The sequence below is a fragment of the Pseudonaja textilis genome, chromosome 11, assembly GCF_049901715.1.
Source record: "Pseudonaja textilis isolate UNSWEBS1 chromosome 11, rPseTex1.2, whole genome shotgun sequence".
Lineage (NCBI taxonomy): Eukaryota > Metazoa > Chordata > Lepidosauria > Squamata > Elapidae > Pseudonaja > Pseudonaja textilis.
Genome location: NC_142000.1, coordinates 22,405,981 through 22,422,608, shown reverse-complemented (window position 1 = coordinate 22,422,608; position 16,628 = coordinate 22,405,981). Strand labels below are relative to the sequence as shown.

Sequence of the window (16,628 nt, the reverse complement as noted above, 5' to 3'; positions counted from 1 at the left end):
CTGCATTTCTACCCTCAAGGGCAACAAGGCAGCCAAGTGCTCTAGGCGAGCAAGGCCTTCAAATGCGGCAGCCTTCATGTTCACTTCCAGCTATGATCCTGTGATTCATACTAACAAGTGTCCTATGCTGACTGTGTGAAGACTTTTGGAATTGTACACGCATGCACACCCACTGCAGTTAAAAGTCTAGAAATGAGCATGGCTTTTTGAAATGGTTGGAAATCACAGTAAAAATTCGACAGCAAGTTGGGAAAGATGATGTACTTTTACCCTGGATAAATCTGGTTATTCATCCCCACGACTTTTGAAAATAAAACTGTCTGAAATCAGTAGAACATTTAGGTTAGAAAAAGCATGCCATCTCAGGAGAATGACTAAGAAATATGACAGAGATTCAAGAAAAGAAGTACTTTTTAAACAATAGTTTATTATTTTTTAAAAGCATCTGTGCAATAAAATAACTTTAAAAAATGTGCATCTCTGTATTCTTTCCGCAATATATTTTCAAAAGGATAGCTTAACGTACGGATCTAAAATTAGAAAGCTATTTTCCAAATGGTGCCCATCAGTTGGGCAATAATTATACCATCAGGGCTGAGGAGTGGGAAACACATCACAGGAAACGAGTGGCATCTTGGCAGAAGAAACGGTTCGAATTAAAATAGATTACTTGGAAGACAAACACCGTCTTGTCCAGCTGTATCTTATAGGACCCCGCACAGGAGTGTGTGTGGCCTGGTCCCCAGACAAAGGCCCAAGGCGGAAGAACTCGGGCCAGTCTTTGAGCCACCGCTGAGCTCCCCTCTGGCCCAAGGGGTAGCCTAAAGCTGAAAGGGGCCGGGAGGAGTTGGCCAGGGAAGGGGACTGCTCCCACCTTTCAGGCACTTTATGAGAAGGCACCGTGGGGGGCGAGTAACATCTCTGCTAAAACCGGGTTTACTAATTAAGCTCTCCAAGGCAGTGCACAGACCCTGACTTCCAAGCCACAGTAAGAGGGATCACGCCGGATGGCTTTTCAGATGCCTCCCCCGACAGAGATTGGACTCCGGGCCTCGGAGAGGCAAAGGTCTGGCAGAAGCAATATCTGAAAGCAAAAGCACTTGGGACAAGTTGATTCAGGGATCCTAAGGGGATTCGTCCAGGAGGAGTGGCAAAAGAATCAGAAATCCTGCCTCTCTTCCGGGACACGCCCCATCGCTCTCACAAGGCTGCCTTTGAAGAGTAAAGGTCCAAGGGTTGGAAACCAAAGGTTACTTAGGAGCAGAATCCCCAGAAATGCTTTTGGTTAGGGTTCTGGAATCACCGTGCTTGGAAAGCTCTTCCTGGAGGAAGCTCCAAGGGTTAGCCACCATAACCAGACTGTGGGATTTCAATCTGTGCAGGCAGAAGCTCCCACCCCTCAATGCGGCCACTAATAGGAACCTCTGTCCTGTTCCGTGACCATAATGTTAGCTGCGTTTTATCCTCTCCCTCACAAAAATATTTTCCTTGCATATTTTTCCTCATATTCTCCAAGATGCATTACAATTTTGCCCCAAGAAGCCCGAGGCTCTTCTTAAGTAAACAAGAGGATAGATTAAGAGAGTAGAGACACTTGGGTGAAACTTTTTGAATACAAGACCGAAATCTGCCCTTTACAGATTTCAGACACTTCTCTCTTTCCTGGGGAGGCCTTTTCCCCCTGAGGGTGTCCAACCTTTGAGAAAGAAACTCCCTATTGCATTGAATCAGCCTCAGTAAGGCCACCCTGATTATAATTATCCCACACAGGCGAGATTGTCGGAATCTTCTTCAAGGGGGAATCTCTTGTGTACGTTTTGGTAAATTGTGGAAAAGTCGGCTCTATTCTCTCTCCCTTCTAGCCTTCTGCCCCCACACCTAGGCCCCTCTCCAGTCACCCCTAGTCCTCTTCCTCGCCCCCCCCATACATGTCAGCCAGCTTCTTGAAACGGTTTCCCCAGTCATTCAAGTAATCATAATCTTGGTCCTGGTCTCCATGGGAGGAGTTGAGGGAACTGAGCGAGGTGGCCTCGGAGCCATTGCCTTCATAATCAAACACCAGCAGAGAGTCGTAGGGGGGAGCCGTGGGGTCCGTGTCCGCCGCCTTCAGGTTCTGCAGGATGGGAAACGGACAAAACTTCCATTGGTTGAACAGTGGAGGGAGCTGATGAGCGCACAGCCATCTCTCTACAACAGACTTTCTCAACCGGGACAACTTTAAGACACATGGACTTCAACTCCCAGAGTTCCCCAGCCGCATGTCTTAAAGCTGCTCAAGTTGAGGAACAACGACAAAGGGCTCACCAAATCTTTGCAGAAGCTCAAGAGAGCAGACCGTCTCTATGCAGGCTGCATCTGTTCAGCCACTAGGATTTAGCTTCCGTGCCCACGTTTTGCTTCTCACGGAAGGCTTGTGCCCGTGAAATGCCTGGGAACTGGGCTCCCGGTGCCACTCACCTCATCGATGAAATTTCCTATCTCATCGGGATTGGCAGGGCGTGGACGGTACTGCGGGGCCGGCATGAGGGTTGGAGCAACGTCATTCCGGGTGATTTCAGGGCGGGCATCCAGGCCTCGATGCAACTGGCTCAGATCGAAATCCTAGGAGGAGAAGACGGCCTCAGGCTCTTGGGCAGAGGAAGGAGACTCCAGGACTGAGCTGAGCAGAATCGGGAGTGATTCTGGCAGATGGGCAGGAAGAAACCCTTCCTCCAGCACAGACAGTGAACAGAGGACGTTTCTTCCTCCGCTTGGAAGAACAAAATGGGTTTGTTCCATCACTCTTCCTTCCACCCTAGCACTCACTTTCCAGGGATCCCTTTCTAAAACGCAGCTTAGATAAGTCGTTTTTACCAGAGCTGCTGAGGAATGTGCAAGCGGAATGGCCGAAGTAAACCAGGCAAATGCCAGGCCCTCTCAGAAGCTCCACGCCAGCCCTGGGGGTGGGGGTGTCAAGTGGGACCACCATGCTGGGTGACCGGCCCTCCCAGCTGCTGCAGGAGCAGGAAGAAAAGGCCACGGGGAGCAGGAGCCCAGCTCAGGCCCAGGGACCGGGGTGGGGGTGGGGTGGGGGTACCGAGAAGCCCAGAGCCAGAAGCCCACCTGGTCCTCTTCCCCTCCGCCTTCTTCGTCGTAGTAGTAGACATTGTCCCTCGTGTCGTCCTCGGGGAGGAGCAGCGGCTCCTTCACCTGCCTCCTCCTCCTCACGAAAAGCAGCAGCAGCAGCAGCAGGACTGCAAGGCAGTTCGGGAGGCCCCGTCAGCCACAAGCAGGGAGCCCTCGCCCGGCCGGAAGGGGGCCGCTCAGCTTCCCCAGGGGTGACAGGGAGAAAGGAAGTGCAGTACTCACTCAGAAGGGCGAGGATGCCCCCAAGGATGCCCAGAATGGCGGAGGTCTCTATTGCCGCTGGCAGAAACGCCTTTCGGTCGCAGTTTTTGGCAGACCCCTCACAGTTGCAGACCATGGCTTTGACCGTGGTGACGTGAGAGAGCCCCTGGCCATCGGTCAGCTTGAGGGCGATGTTGTATTCCCCAGGCTCCAGCTGCTTGACCAGGTTAAGGGTCAGACTATCTGCAAAGGACACACACTCGGAATGTGAGTTAGAGCTGCATAGAGCCGTGCTCTAAAACACTAATTAAAAAACCTAATGAAGACATTACTGAGTCTCCCTCTAATACTTGAATGCAAATTTTGGAGAGGAGGAAAGAATTCAGAGGAAAGCAGGAAGTTTTGATGCCGTGTGTCCAGGCGCTTCCCTTGTTTTGTGGAGGGCAGCTGCTGCCTCTGCCTACCTTGGTTGGTCTTGACTGTCCAATTGGCACCAGAGTCAAATTCCAGCATGGCGAGGAAGGGGCTGGTGTTGGGTGGCATATCCTTGTCCACAATGCTTAGCACCTGGGGCTCTGGACTGCGGCTGCAGATGTCAAATATTCGGGGATCCGGTTCTGGCCAGTTGTCGTTCACGTCCTCCAGGTGCAAAAGGAGGGTCCCTGTGCCGGTGGCCGGCTTGTTCGCTGGATAGAGAGGGGAGGGCGGGTCAGTTCCACAAATACGTATACTTGGGTGGCACCATTGCTCAATTCCCCCCCCTTCCCAGTTCCCCAGGGGTTTGGGGGGGTTTGGGTGCAAGACAAAATGCAGAGTTTGGGGAAGGAGGAAGCTTACCATTGTCGCTTGCCACAATGATGGCTTTGTAGATATTATCCTTCACAAAAGCTGACTCTCGGTCTAGGGGGGCTTTTGACTTAATCATGCCAGTTTCAGGGTCAATTTTCAGCCAGCCAGCAGGGTCACTCCTCACCAAGTATCTGCAAGGGAAAGGGCCCCGGGCTCAGCCAGCGTCTTTGGGACAAGCGGCCTGCAGACCTTCCGGGTTTCCCCGTTCAAATGATGGACCTTGCCACAAGCATCTCCACACAGCCCCCTACCTGAGGGTCTGCTGCAGGAACTTGTCAGGGTCCTGGGCTGTGTACTGAGCTACGGTTTCGCCAACAGAAAGATCTTCGGGCTTCGACACCTTCAGTTCAGGGGGAATGAAGACTGGGGGTTCATTTTTATCGCTCACATTGACGGTGACGGTGGCCGTGGACGTCGAGAGAGTGACCGAGAAGTCAACCTCATTTACTACCGTCACTTGGAGAATATACTGCCTTTGGGTCTCATAATCCAGTTCCTGGAAGGACAGAAGGAGGTAGAAAAGGAGGGTTGACTTGGCCTAAGTGGAAGTGCCAGACACTCCAGTGGGAAATGGGGCTGGGGACACACAGGATTCTAGCCCCCACAAAGAGGGGCCCACGGCTCACCTTGGCCGTGGTCAAAAGACCATTGTTGGTGTCCGGGTCAGTAGTGATCGCAAAGTTCGCCTCCTCGTTCCCCTTCACGATGCTGTACTTGGCTTTCCAAGCTAAGCTATTCTCCTCATCTGCATCCTTGACCTTCAGGGTGGCCACCAGGGCCCCCACCTCATTCTCTGGCACAACCACGTTGTACTGAAAGGAGACAGAGCCGTCAGAGGGGAGCAAGGGCCAGTCTCCACCGGGGTGGGGGGAGGTCCAGGGAACGGAGAGCCACAAATACCCAGCGCCTCTGCAGAGGAAGTGCGGGAGATGGCTGGGCGCTTCTGCATGACAGGGAGAGGGCCTTCAGGCCCCAGGGCAACCCCAGCAGGGCCAAGGGTGGGAGGGGGCAGGCTCCCACATTACCATGAAAGGGTCGAAGATTGGCGGGTTGTCATTCGCGTCGGTGATGGTGATCACAGCCTTCGCGGTGGTGCTCAAGCCTTCTCCCAGCAGGTCCGTCGCTTGCAGAACCAGCGTGTACTGGGGGATCCTCTGCAAAGAACCAAACACTGCAATTGTCTGGGCGGGTGGGATGGAACGGCCTTGGGAGACGGAGGAAGAGCATCCGTCCCACCTGACGTGGAGAAGGCCTCCCAGCTGCAGGAGGAGGGAGGCAGGGGGGAACCTTCCGGAAGGGTCCCTCTGTCATTCTCCAGAAAGGAAATGGAGAGGAGGGGAGAGATACTTCTGCTCATGGTAGCCCTCACACAGTTCCGCTTCTGCCTGGGCTGCCTTGGAGAGCTAACAATCTCTCCCTTCAGGGCCAAACAAGGATTCTTCCCTGGCTCACTTGGGATTGAAGCAGTAGAAAATGGATGACAGAAATGCAGCCCACCCCCCACCCCCCGATTAATTCCCATCTTAGAAACGATTTGCTTGGACCCCTCCACCCCCCAATGTGTCCCAGCACCCGGCATTCACCTCTCGGTCCAGACCGGACACAACCACGCTGATCAGGCCGGTTTCGTTATTGATGGTGAACCTCTGTTTTTCCGGCTCCGGCTCCTGGCTGAGGATGGAGTAAGTGATGACGCCGTTATAGGAGTCTATGGCGTCGTCTGCATCCGTGGCCGTCACTGTCATCACCGACGTCCCTGGGGAAGGAGGGCTGCTGAAAGGGGCTCCCTTGAAACAAGCGCCGGAGTCGAGCATGAGCCCAGCTCCCTCCGCGCCTCCCGGCTGGAAAAGCCTCTGGCTTCTGGGCAACCCCCAGCGCCTCCGGCGGTCACAGAGACTGTCTACTTAATCCCACAGGGGCATGGCTGGGCGGGCGTCGGCCTGAGGGGGCGGCCTGGATGGCTTCGACAGGACTGTCCTGGAGGGCTTGTGCCTGTGGCCCAGAGGGATCCAGGGTCTTGTGTCCTCACCCAGACTCCCCTACCTGGTTTAGCTCCCTCTTCCACGGACCCTTCGAAGACCCTCTGGGTGAACACTGGACGGTTGTCATTCTGGTCGCCAACATTGATGATGATCTCCATGGGGTCCTCTGCTGTCTGGCCATTGGCTAACACCGCGTGGCAAAGCATCTGCGGGGGAGAAAGGCCGTTATTCACCAGGGGTGAGCAGAGAAGCCGGAGATGCAGCCAGGCAGCCTCTTTCACAGAGCTCAACAGTCCTTGGCACCCAGCGCTGCCAGCTCTGCAGAGGCGGCCCCGAAGGACAAGGGATGCCCTCGGAAGGCCTGGGACGGGGGTCCCGGGAGCCCCTCAGGCCCCTGGGGGCCACCACGACAGGAGACAGGAACGTTTCTTGGACAGGAATAAACAGGCACTTTAGGAAAGTGGTGGCTTCCCTCCAGAGTCGCCGGCTTCTAAACGGGGTTCCTTCGCGGGCTTTCTGGTCGGGACGAAACCCTCTGCCACCCAAAAGGGACCCAGCTGTCCTGGCATCCCAGAGGACGCAATGACCTTTGCCCTCCCGCCCAATCCCCATAGCCGATTTCCAGGCGCTCTTCCGCCACCCAGTGCAGCCACCCAAAACTGAAAGCAACATGTATAACCACAGCAGGCCACGTGGACTCACCACGTAGCGGGGAATCTTCTCCCTGTCCAGTGGGCGGGTCACCTTCAGCGTGCCGGTTTCCCTCTCGATGATGAAGGTGCCGACCGGAGGGATGTCGGCCCCCTGCCCGGTGATGCTGTAGTAGACGATGCTTTCTTTGTCTTTGCTGGACTTGATCTGATTGGGGTGGAGATCGGGTCAGGGACCGGGGTGGGCCAGCAGCCCTCCCCACCCTCCGGGGCAGCTGCGTTGCCTGGCCCGGGGCAGAAATGCAGGCCCCAAGCTCGGCTGAAGTGAGAGCCAAGGGGTTTAGGGCAAATGTCCACTCAGCGCTGCCACAAGTTTAGCCGAGCTCGGGTGAAGCAATATTTGGGGCCCTGCATTTGTGGGTCATTTGCTGCCTAACTTTAAAAGGTGCAAGAGAATCCCAGCAGAAGCAAAGTCCTTACCTGCACCAGTTTCTTGGGGAAAGGGCCCCTCTCATTCTCAGAGCAAAGAATCGGAGGGATGACCCAGTCTCTCTTCTGCCGCCTCAGGCCAGATGAAGACTTTCGAAAATACAGCACCTCCCCCTGAGCAGACGGACCGGTCTCCTGTGAAGAAAGACAGGGCTCTCTGGTTCTGCAAGCAAGCAAGGAAAGAGCAGGCTCCAAAGACCAGCAACTTCTCCCCCCAAGGAAGCAGGGAAAGGGGGTGCATACCCCATGAGGAAGCAGCCGGTGATGGCCTTGGTGCTGGAGCTGCAGGGTCACTCTGGCCGAATGTTTCCTGCCTTCCAGGTCCCACGTGTGGATAAGGAAGCTCAGTTCCTGGTTGTGGAGGTGCAGGGGCCGTTTCACCACAACGGTGCCATCTGGATGCAACTTGAAGTGCGTGTCCTGGGAAAGGAAGGCTCCTGGGCTCCTCCCTGCGCAGCCCTCAAAGTCCACTGGAAGGGTGAGAAAGACAGCCGGAGACCGTGACCCAGGAGCCCAGCCCAGAATACTCCACCTGACTCTGTGGTTTCTTCCCCAAGCCCCCAAAACTTCAACCTACTGTTGACCTCACCCTTTTCCGAAGAGATCTGTAAGGGGTGTGCATAAGCGCACCAACGTGCCTATCATCCCTGTCCAATAATCATGTTTATACTTATATTGGTTACCTAATACACGTTCATCAAACAAATAACAAAACAAGGATCACCAGCCTGCTCTTGCCAAGCTGCCTTGGCCAACTCTGCTCACCAGGGGGCGCCGGTGTGGCACCGCTACAAGCAGAGGCCGCTTTTCAAACACAAACACCGCCCCCCCAGCCTCCAGCTCAGCCTGGCTGGGAGCCTGCAAGACTCGCCAGGCGGGAGGGGAGGAGGCAGCCGCAGGGCGTCCTGGCACAGGGGCTGCCTCTCTCCAGCCACCTCAGCTCACCTCGCGCATCGCTGCAGGAGAAAAACGGACTTCGTGGCCTGCCATAGGCACTGCCTCCCTCCCAGCCTGAGGCCTGCTAAGCCTGGCGGGATGTTGAGCCCAAGGGGATGTGCCAGTCGCCACCGGGCTCGTTCTCCACATGCCCTGGTGATGAGGGTGAGGACTCCACAGACACCCCCCCCCCGACCAAGTCAATGGACACTGACTCGGGTCCCCAGAAGGTCGATTTCATGAAAGGGAGGCTGACTCGGCGGAGCTGCTGGAGCTGAATCAATGTGCCATGTGGCACAGTGGTCAGAGTGCAGTACTGCAGGCTACCTCTGAAGACTGCCGTCTGCCTGCAATTTAGCAGTTCGAATGTCACCAGGCTCCAGGTTGACTCAGCCTTCCATCCTTCCGAGGTGGGCCAAATGAGGACCCAGATTGTTGGGGGCCAGAGGCTGACTCTGTCAACCGCTTAGAGAGGGCTGGGAAGCGGTATAGAAATCTAAGTGCTATTGCAATGTGGGGCAGGGGCAGCCCCACCCAGGAATACCCACCAATGGCAAGGCCCCCCTCCCCCAGATTGAGGGATACCCGGGAGGTTGGGATTAAGACGGCTGTGAGACCAAACACAAAAAGGAGGTTGCTGGTGCAAAACCCCAAGCAGAAGTGAGCCGCTGGCTGGTGGGAAATACGCTTGAAGCTCTGGATCTCTTTAAGGAAACCAGACCAGGTGCTGCCCTTTGACTTCTCCTCAGGAAAAGGCAGCCACTCCCCCCCGACGAAGGCTGCAGCCTGGCCAGAGAGAGGCCCTTCGGTTCAGGGAACTCCTCTCCAAGCTTTTGGTTCCCCAAGTCCGACCGGACATGCTGATGCGGCCAGCATGCGGGAGGATGTCCAGGTCCAGGAGGGCCAGTACCCTGAGGGTCAGTGGTTGGCCTGTCCCCCCAACCTCCTTGCTGAGAAGGGGAGAAGCTGGAAAGGCAGGCTCAGGACCAAGCGAAGGAGAGGGGGGTCTTGGGCTGGGAACCCCCAGGGCTCCTTCAGAGAACATGGGGGGTCCTTCCCTGCAGACGGGGGGCAGGGAAGCACCTTTCCAAAGATCTCCCCCCCCGCAAGCTCTCCCAGCCCCCTCTTGGTTTCTCCTGAGGCAACCTCACTTTTGGGGGTCCTCCTTCTCTCTCTCATCCGCTCCGGGGCCCATTCTCTTTCCACAAGAAGCGGCTGGGAGGGGCCACCTGAGTGAGAGGCTGGGCTGCCCCCTCCCTCCTCTGGCCCTGGGGCCCCAGGGAGGCTCAGCCCTGGACTCTGAGGCCCAGAAGCCACCTGGGCGCACAGCAGTCCTGCCAGCCTGCCCGGGGCTGGGTGGGGGGTGGGGGCAGGGAAGGCAGAGGGCGTGGAGGGACTCAAGCTGGTTCCTCCAGCCGGCCTACTTTGGGAGGAGCAGCGCTCAATTCCGCTGCTGCTGTGCCGGGGCAGGAGAGGGTTTGTCTTGCCCTGGGAGGAGCGCCTGTCCCCTCCCCCCCATCTGTGCAAGTCCAGGCAGGCTCCGCAGGGGAGGGTCCACTGTCTGTGTGCGTGTGTGTGTGTGTGTGTGTGTGTGTGTGTGTGTTCTCATCGCAAGCCACACCCCCACCACTGGAAGAGGCCAAGGGTGGGAAAGGGGGGCTCCAGGGGAAATCCCCTCCCACTGGACCCCAATCCCCAGGCTCTCCTGCATAGGAATCTCCCCTCCAGAAGGTGCAGGGATGGGGGTGGAAAGCCTCGCTTCAGGGCATGAACCCCCCCGCATCTCCCATCTCTCCTGCAGCAGTGCAGACCTGAGTGGGGGGAGGCTGGCGACCTCTGGTGTCTCCTTCCCTTTTGGGGGGGTTGGTGAAGGGAGCAAACAATGGTCCTCCTGGGCCCCAGACTTGCCCAGAAAGGCGTTTAACCTGCAGGAGCCTCTGTCCTTCCAGGCAGACGAGAAGAGTTTGGGGTAAACCTATGAAACCCCTGCACGCTGAAGGCTTTGGGGGTGTTTTTCGGCCTTGCAATGTATGGCCACGTTTTCATTCCAGCCCAGACCTTAATTCCCTGGATTCCTCAAAAAAGAAAAGTCGTTGGCTGTTGTCGTTTTTAATGTGGTAAATCTTGTGATTTTATTGGTGTCACAGCCATCGTGGGACCTCGGTTTCCTTCTTAAAAGGTCTCCAGTCCTGGGAAGGTGGGCTCAAAAGCCCATTTTCTGTGTTTCAGCGCCTGGACACAGCAACGTCCAGCCAGGTCTCGGCAGCCACAGGACTCTCTGCCCCCGTGACTGACAGCAACCCAAACCCTCCAGGGCGCCTGGGAGGGGCCCCAACCCTTTGCAGTCCAAGGGGGAAGCCCTGAGAGCCGGCTCTGAGCCCAGAGGCTGCCTTCCCTCTGAGGAGATCCTGGCAAGGGGCCACTGGGCCGAAGGGCCCCTGCCCCTCACAGCAGGCTCTTCTCCCCACTCAGAAGGAGGGGCGACATTCCCTGGCCCTCCAAGGGGAAGAAGCAGAAACGAAGGGCACTGCCTGGGAACAGAGGTGAACGAGGGCTGGCTGGAATCTCCCCCTTCCCCATTTTAGTCCCTCCATGCAAGGCCAAATATGGGCAGAGCTTCCTCAGAGCCTTTATCAGGGGAAGCAAACAATCTTCGTCATCTTCCCACATTCCAGCTCAGGGAGGGGCCCATCAAAACGATAGCCACAAAAAGGCCCCACTTCCTCATCCAGCCAGGATAAGCAGAAAAGAATCACACGGGGGGGAGGAACAGGCTCTCCTCCCCCGAAGGTCAGGAGGAGCCCCTTCCCAAAGGGAAAGTCCCAACTGACAGCAGCACACTCCAAGGGCCTGCGGAACTCAAGGCACCTTCAAGAAAGCAGAGCATGCGAAAGTCTTTCCTGTTCTCTCTGCGGGGGAGGGGGAGCAGTTCTGGCCAGGAGGAAGAAGAGCCCCAGCCCCCCCTGCTGCTGCTGCTGCTCCAGAGCTCCAGGGAGTCCTTGTCTAGCTCTGAAGAAACCAGCTGACAGGCGGCCCTCCTGCTTACGACCGTCACAATTTGGGTACTTGGCTATGGCCATGTTTTGGGGACAGCTGCAGGGCCTGGGGGTCACGTGATCACCATTTGCAACCTTCCCAGCCAATGGGGGAAGCTGGATTCGCTAAAGGACCACTTGGTTCACTTAACAGCTTCAGTGACTCGCTTAATAACAGGCGGCAAAGAAGGCCGTAAAATCGGACGACTCACTTAAACAACCTGCCTTGCCTGCCTAGCAGCGGAATCGCTGGTCCCAGTGGTGCTCCGAGGCTCAGGGCTGCCCGTGAAAGGAAGCCAGATTCAGGCCCAAGGAGCAGAGCCAGGAGTCCGGGGAGGCAAAGGCCACCTGCTCCTCCCCGACAACGAAAGGGCCATGACGTCACTCCAACGGCCCGAGAGGGAAGGTCGGCCGGTGCCTTGGATGTGTCAGAGGGGGCCAATCCCCCCCCCCGCCCCCCCGGGGCAGGAACCAGACTCTCCAGCAGTGACCTCATCCTGGAGTTTCGCCATGACTTTCCAAGTGGCAGAACAAGAGTTTCACCTGAAAGCTGATTCAGAGGACGGAAGCCTTCGCCCGCCTGGCGGGAGTTTCCCCGCCCTGAAAAGTCTCCTTTAATCGGGTGAACCGGGTCAGTTGTGGGGGGGAGGGGTGGGGGGGGCAGGCAAATCCTGGAGGTGCAGCAAAGGACCCAGGCAGAGCCCTCTGGGGCTCCAGGAGGGAGCCTTGCCTGCATGAGGAGGGCTGCCTGTGCGAAGCGGCAGCTTCTGTCTGCCCAGAACCTGCCTCCCTGAAGTGCCCCCTCCTTCCTTAGGCCCACCTTGAGCGCAAGGCTCAGGGAGGCCCAGCTGGCATCGCCAACTAGGCTGAGCCATGGAACCAGCGAGGCAGCTGCCGTAGCTGGGCTTGAAACCCTGGGCCCTGCAGGGCTCTGAGGGGGCAGCGGGACCTTTCAAGTGGGACCCCAGTGGGACCCAGGCCCACTCCCTGCCAGGCCTGAGGGCGCCTGAGCACTGGCTAGGGGTGCCCGCCTGCCCCTTGGGGCCCACCGGCTGCCTGATTATACCCATTCCCAAACCGCCGGGTGTGCCAGCCTGGAGCCGGCTGGCTTTCCTCTTTCATTGGCAGAGATGTGGCCCCCTGGGCTCTGAGTGCCAGAGGGGCGTCTCTTGACCGTCCACCCTCGGGCCTCCTTTGCATAAGGTGCGTAATCAGGCCAGGGGAAGACCAGGTGTGCTCCATCTCTCACGCAACACCCTCAGTGCAGCTCGGATGGCCTAGGTAGCTTCTTGTGGGTGTATATATGATTTCTGAGATATGCCGAGAATCTCTAAGCCAAGATTTGGAAACAAACCATCTCATCAGCAGCCTCCAGGGGCCGAGCAGAACACGAGTCCCCCAAGAGGGCAGACCTCTGGACAAAGGAGGCCGATTTTAGGGCCTGGTGGATTTAAGGCCACCAAGTCCATCCAGGGCAGAGGCGTGAACCAAGGCTCTGCCTCATCTGACCGAACCTCTTGCAAAACAACCGGAGCCGATAGCACCAAAATCTCAGGAAAAACCACAGGAAGGAGAAGGAGTCACGCCAGAGATGCACTGGAACTCACGCTGGAGCAGCAAAAACTTGACTCAGCTTCCTTCAAATGTTGCAATGTGCGAATAATAAAGTATTGCATGTGTGTCATACACATTCCCATGCTATGTCACGAAACGCTCAATTCGAAGGGGCCCTTGGGGTCATCATCTCCTAGTCTCAGCTCAACCCAAGGACTGAACCTCAAACATGCCCCACCAATGGCCGCCTAGTCCCCAACTAGCCCCATCTGGCAAAGGGGAACCTCTTTCGCACGCAGACCACGCTAGCTGGACCTGGAAAACCGCAGAGGAAACCGAGGCAAAGGTGACCCACAATCCCAGGCAGGAGAGACCCCTCCGGAAGCAGACCAGGGACACCCAGAACGGCCCCTTTTCTTTTCTTTCCTGGCTCCAGCGGATTCGGAAGAGCCATCACATGACAAAGAACTCAGTTCAGGGCAGCGGCCCCCACTAGCCGCCTTTCAAAGTTTGAAAGTTTGATGCCGCACCTTAAAAAACTATTAAGAATCAAGGTTCAAGTCCTTTTATTAGTCACAGCAGCAGTCAGTGTCAGCTCCAGTTCAGACTGGAAAAGGAAGCACGGTGACTATTGAATGGGCGATTTATCCCAATAAAGGCCCCGCGGATGCCTCAGAGGCTCAAAACCTGGAAGGCCGATTAAGGGGAGTCCCAAGCGCCCCAAGGCCTGGTCTAAGGAAGCTCTCAAGCGCTACACAGGCCGGAGCTCGCAGGCCAACGCGATGCCAGCCGAGAGAGACGTCCTCTCACAAACACAAGGCTTGAAAATGGGGGGATGCGCCATTTTAGGTCAGCCTCTTCCCCACTTGGTTCCCCTGAATGCAATTTTCCTGCCCCGTCATCCGGAGCTACGAGCAGCTCCCAGCCTTCCCAGCCCTTCTGGAGAGAGGATGTCCTTCTGCAGGGCACCTGGGTAGACGAGCTGGTAGAACATCGGGGGAACCAGGCCAACCCACCAGACGGGTTTTGCTCTACTGGGTGGCTTTGACAATGCTGCTTCTGCAGATGATCCCAGGGGCTTAAAGGCCCCCAGAATTATCCATGGAAACCCTAGAACGCTGGAAAATGTTTCATGCTTTTGCTCTGTAGGCAGCCAAGAAAATATTTAAAATTCCTAGGCACAGAGGGGACATTTGTCGGCACCCAAGTGGGTGTGTAAGGAGCTTTCGTGGACAATCCGTGATCACAAAACCAGTGCCAGCCCAGTGTTGTGGGGCGGGGGAGGGGGGAGGCCAGGGGTCGAGAAAGCAGCTTGGATCCCTGCTCAGTTTGCGCTGGGAGGCAAGGTCAGCTCGGAGGGACTTTTTGAAGCAGGGCTGAGAAATCAGGCCTGCAGAGCGGCTCAGCCAAGTAAATGATTCACCAGAGGCTGTTGACACAACTCAAGGGGCAGCAGCCACCTCCTCTCAGGCTCACCCCAACGGCTGAAGTGCCAGCAGGAAGACAGAAACGACCATCACCGTTCAAACACTGCTTGTGTGTGCACGCGCGCACACACACACACACACACACACACACACAGAGCCTGTGCAGGCCCAACCCTGCACAGCTGCAAGGAGAAGCAGGCCTCCCCCTCCTGCCAAGCTCCCCCTTGCTTTGCCAAAGGAGGAAAAGGCCAGGTGGAAAGTACCTGAGCCACGCAGGTAGCCTGTGCCTGGCTCCGAGGACAGCAGGGAGGCTGCCTCCCGGCCACCTGTCTCTCTCTCTCACACACACACACACACAGACTCAGCCTTAAGTGGAAATACCAGCCCAGCTTTCTTGGGGTGTCTCCCCACAGAGGTAGTTCCAGAGAAGTCTGAGGCCGTCTCTTCCTCCCTCAGGCTGACCCCGAGGGCCTCCCTCTGACATTTTAAATTGCCCTAGACAGGAGCTCTGGGAACTTCTTAGCGTTACTATATTTTTATTTATTTGCCATGTACATTTCTAAGTTTCCAACAAATCTGGGCAGCCTACAAGGTCTAAAACCAGAACCGATGTATTGAAGCCACTAATAAAGAGACAGCAACTCTGGGGGTGGAAATTATTCTTGGAAATACTTCCAAGCTGCCCCAATGCACTGAATTCTGGATGGATGGCAACATCATTGAAAAACTTTACCAGAAAAATCAATAAAAACGAAAACAAATAAATTAGTAAGCAACCCTCATGCGTGAAGTGCTCGGCCTAATGGAGCTGAAGGAGCTTTTTGAGGACTGAAATTCATCCTTCTGGACAGAAACTCCCCCTTTTAATGCTTGCCTGAGTGGTTCTCCCTCTTAAGGGAGGCGGAAGGTTGACACACCCATTTTACAGATTCCCCAAAGAGCTGCCACTTTCCCTTTCAGAAAGCAGGAAATGGAGAAGGGATCTGAATGCCACCCGAATCTCCTCTCCTTCCTCCAAGGCACCAGCGGCACAAGATGCCCTCCCACCTGGAAGGGGGCAGCACCATTCACTCTCTCCCTCAGCCCCCCGCCCCCCGCCCCCCAAGACTGGGCAGCCAGCAGCACTCAGGGGCTCTCTCACCTCTGCCCAACATCCGGCCCCTCTCCAAGTCTCGCCTGGGCACCCGGAACAGGTAGGCCTCCAAGCTGAATCCTGGCCGGCAAGAGGCTGTTGCCCCATCCTGGCTGAGCCCCTTTTCACCCTGGAAGCCAAGGACAAGAGTGAGGGGAGGTGGGGGGCGCCCAACCCAAATAGCGGAGTTCCCATGACCGGCTCATCCGGAGGAAGGCAAGCCCTGGAGCCCTCACCGGGGTCCCAAAGTCCGAGGGGGAGCCTCCCGGCAGACTCCGGGGTCCGAGACTGGAAGGGGGAGAGAGGCGCCCGCTGGCCCCAGCCGAGGGGCTCCCGGAACTCAAGGCGGGAAAGAGACCCGCCAGCCGCTGCCTCGGAGGGCTCCCGGCACGGCTAACCCGAAGCAGAGAGGGGCTCCAGCGCCCGGGGGCCCCGTCTTACCTGGAGCAGCAGCAGCAGCAGCAGCAGCAGCAGGCCGAGCCCCGCCTGGGTCCCCATCGCAGCGAGAGGAGGTGCGCGCGGTTGCCAAGCCTGCAAACTTTGCCTCGGCCGGGCTGCCGCTCCGGTTGTGGCAGGTGAGGCTCCGCCCGCCCTGGAAGCCCCGCCCAGGGAAGCCTCGCCCTCCCCGCTCTCGCGCCGCGGGATCGGCAGGTGCGGCCGGACGGGGCGGGCCGGAGCAGCCCTCGCGAGCGAGCCGTCTACCTGCCGCTCCCGGCCGAGCGCTTGGCCCACAAAGGCTGCGCCACCTGCGGCTTCAGCGCCCGCCGCCTGGCCCGCGTCCCGGGGCAGAAGCCGCCGACTCGAGGGGCGCCCTTGGGAAGGCCGAGCGCTCGTGGGGGGCGCCTTCCGGGGCTCCCAGGCGAGGGTTGCCTGGGAAGAGCTGCGCGCAACTGCGGCGCTGCCGCCCGGGGAAGCGGGGGCGAGGGGCAGCGGCCCCGGGGCCGTCGGGGGAGCGCTTGACCGCCGGCCCCTCCGCTGGGCTGCGCGGCAATGGCCTCCGAGCGGCCAGATCTGCGTGGCGCCCGACCCAGGCGCCCCCGGAGCTGCCCGGTTCTTTGGTCTGGAGTTGCGAGGCCTCCATTCCCGGGCAGGGCGGTGGGGCAGCTGCCCTCCCCTTTGCAGCCTCCTCTCGCCCCGGGCAGCTGCCGCCCCATCCGCGGCCCGGGCCTCTCGCAGCGGCAGGAAAAACCGGTCGGGCGAGGGCGGAGCTGGCGGCCAGCCAAAGGCCCTCAGAGCCCGCAGGACCC

At 57.6% G+C, this 16,628-nt stretch overlaps 1 protein-coding gene across 1 annotated transcript; it reads right to left on the bottom strand.

The window, feature by feature from the left end:
• Positions 1-407: 407 nt before the first annotated feature.
• LOC113448977 (B-cadherin) lies at positions 408-16,272 on the bottom strand. The gene is made up of 16 exons (XM_026719847.2): positions 15,823-16,272; positions 15,391-15,511; positions 7,541-7,767; positions 7,289-7,432; positions 6,861-7,016; positions 6,220-6,364; positions 5,760-5,932; positions 5,202-5,330; positions 4,803-4,988; positions 4,428-4,672; positions 4,165-4,307; positions 3,792-4,013; positions 3,349-3,570; positions 3,103-3,233; positions 2,458-2,601; positions 408-2,113 (listed from the first exon to the last, which is right to left on the bottom strand). Exons 1-16 carry the CDS (start codon positions 15,877-15,879, stop codon positions 1,901-1,903), a joined length of 2,658 nt encoding a protein of 885 aa, XP_026575632.1. The 5' UTR covers positions 15,880-16,272; the 3' UTR covers positions 408-1,900.
• Positions 16,273-16,628: the final 356 nt, after the last annotated feature.

Excerpts from the sequence above, each read along its gene's own strand:
- LOC113448977 (XM_026719847.2), bottom strand. The coding sequence starts at position 15,879 with ATGGGGACCCAGGCGGGGCTCGGCCTGCTGCTGCTGCTGCTGCTGCTG. Across the intron at positions 7,768-15,390 it reads GGGCCGGATGTTGGGCAGAG|TGGACTTTGAGGGCTGCGCA; the intron begins GTGAGAGAGCCC and ends TCACCCTTCCAG. Across the intron at positions 5,933-6,219 it reads GGAAGAGGGAGCTAAACCAG|GGACGTCGGTGATGACAGTG; the intron begins GTAGGGGAGTCT and ends CTCCTTCCCCAG.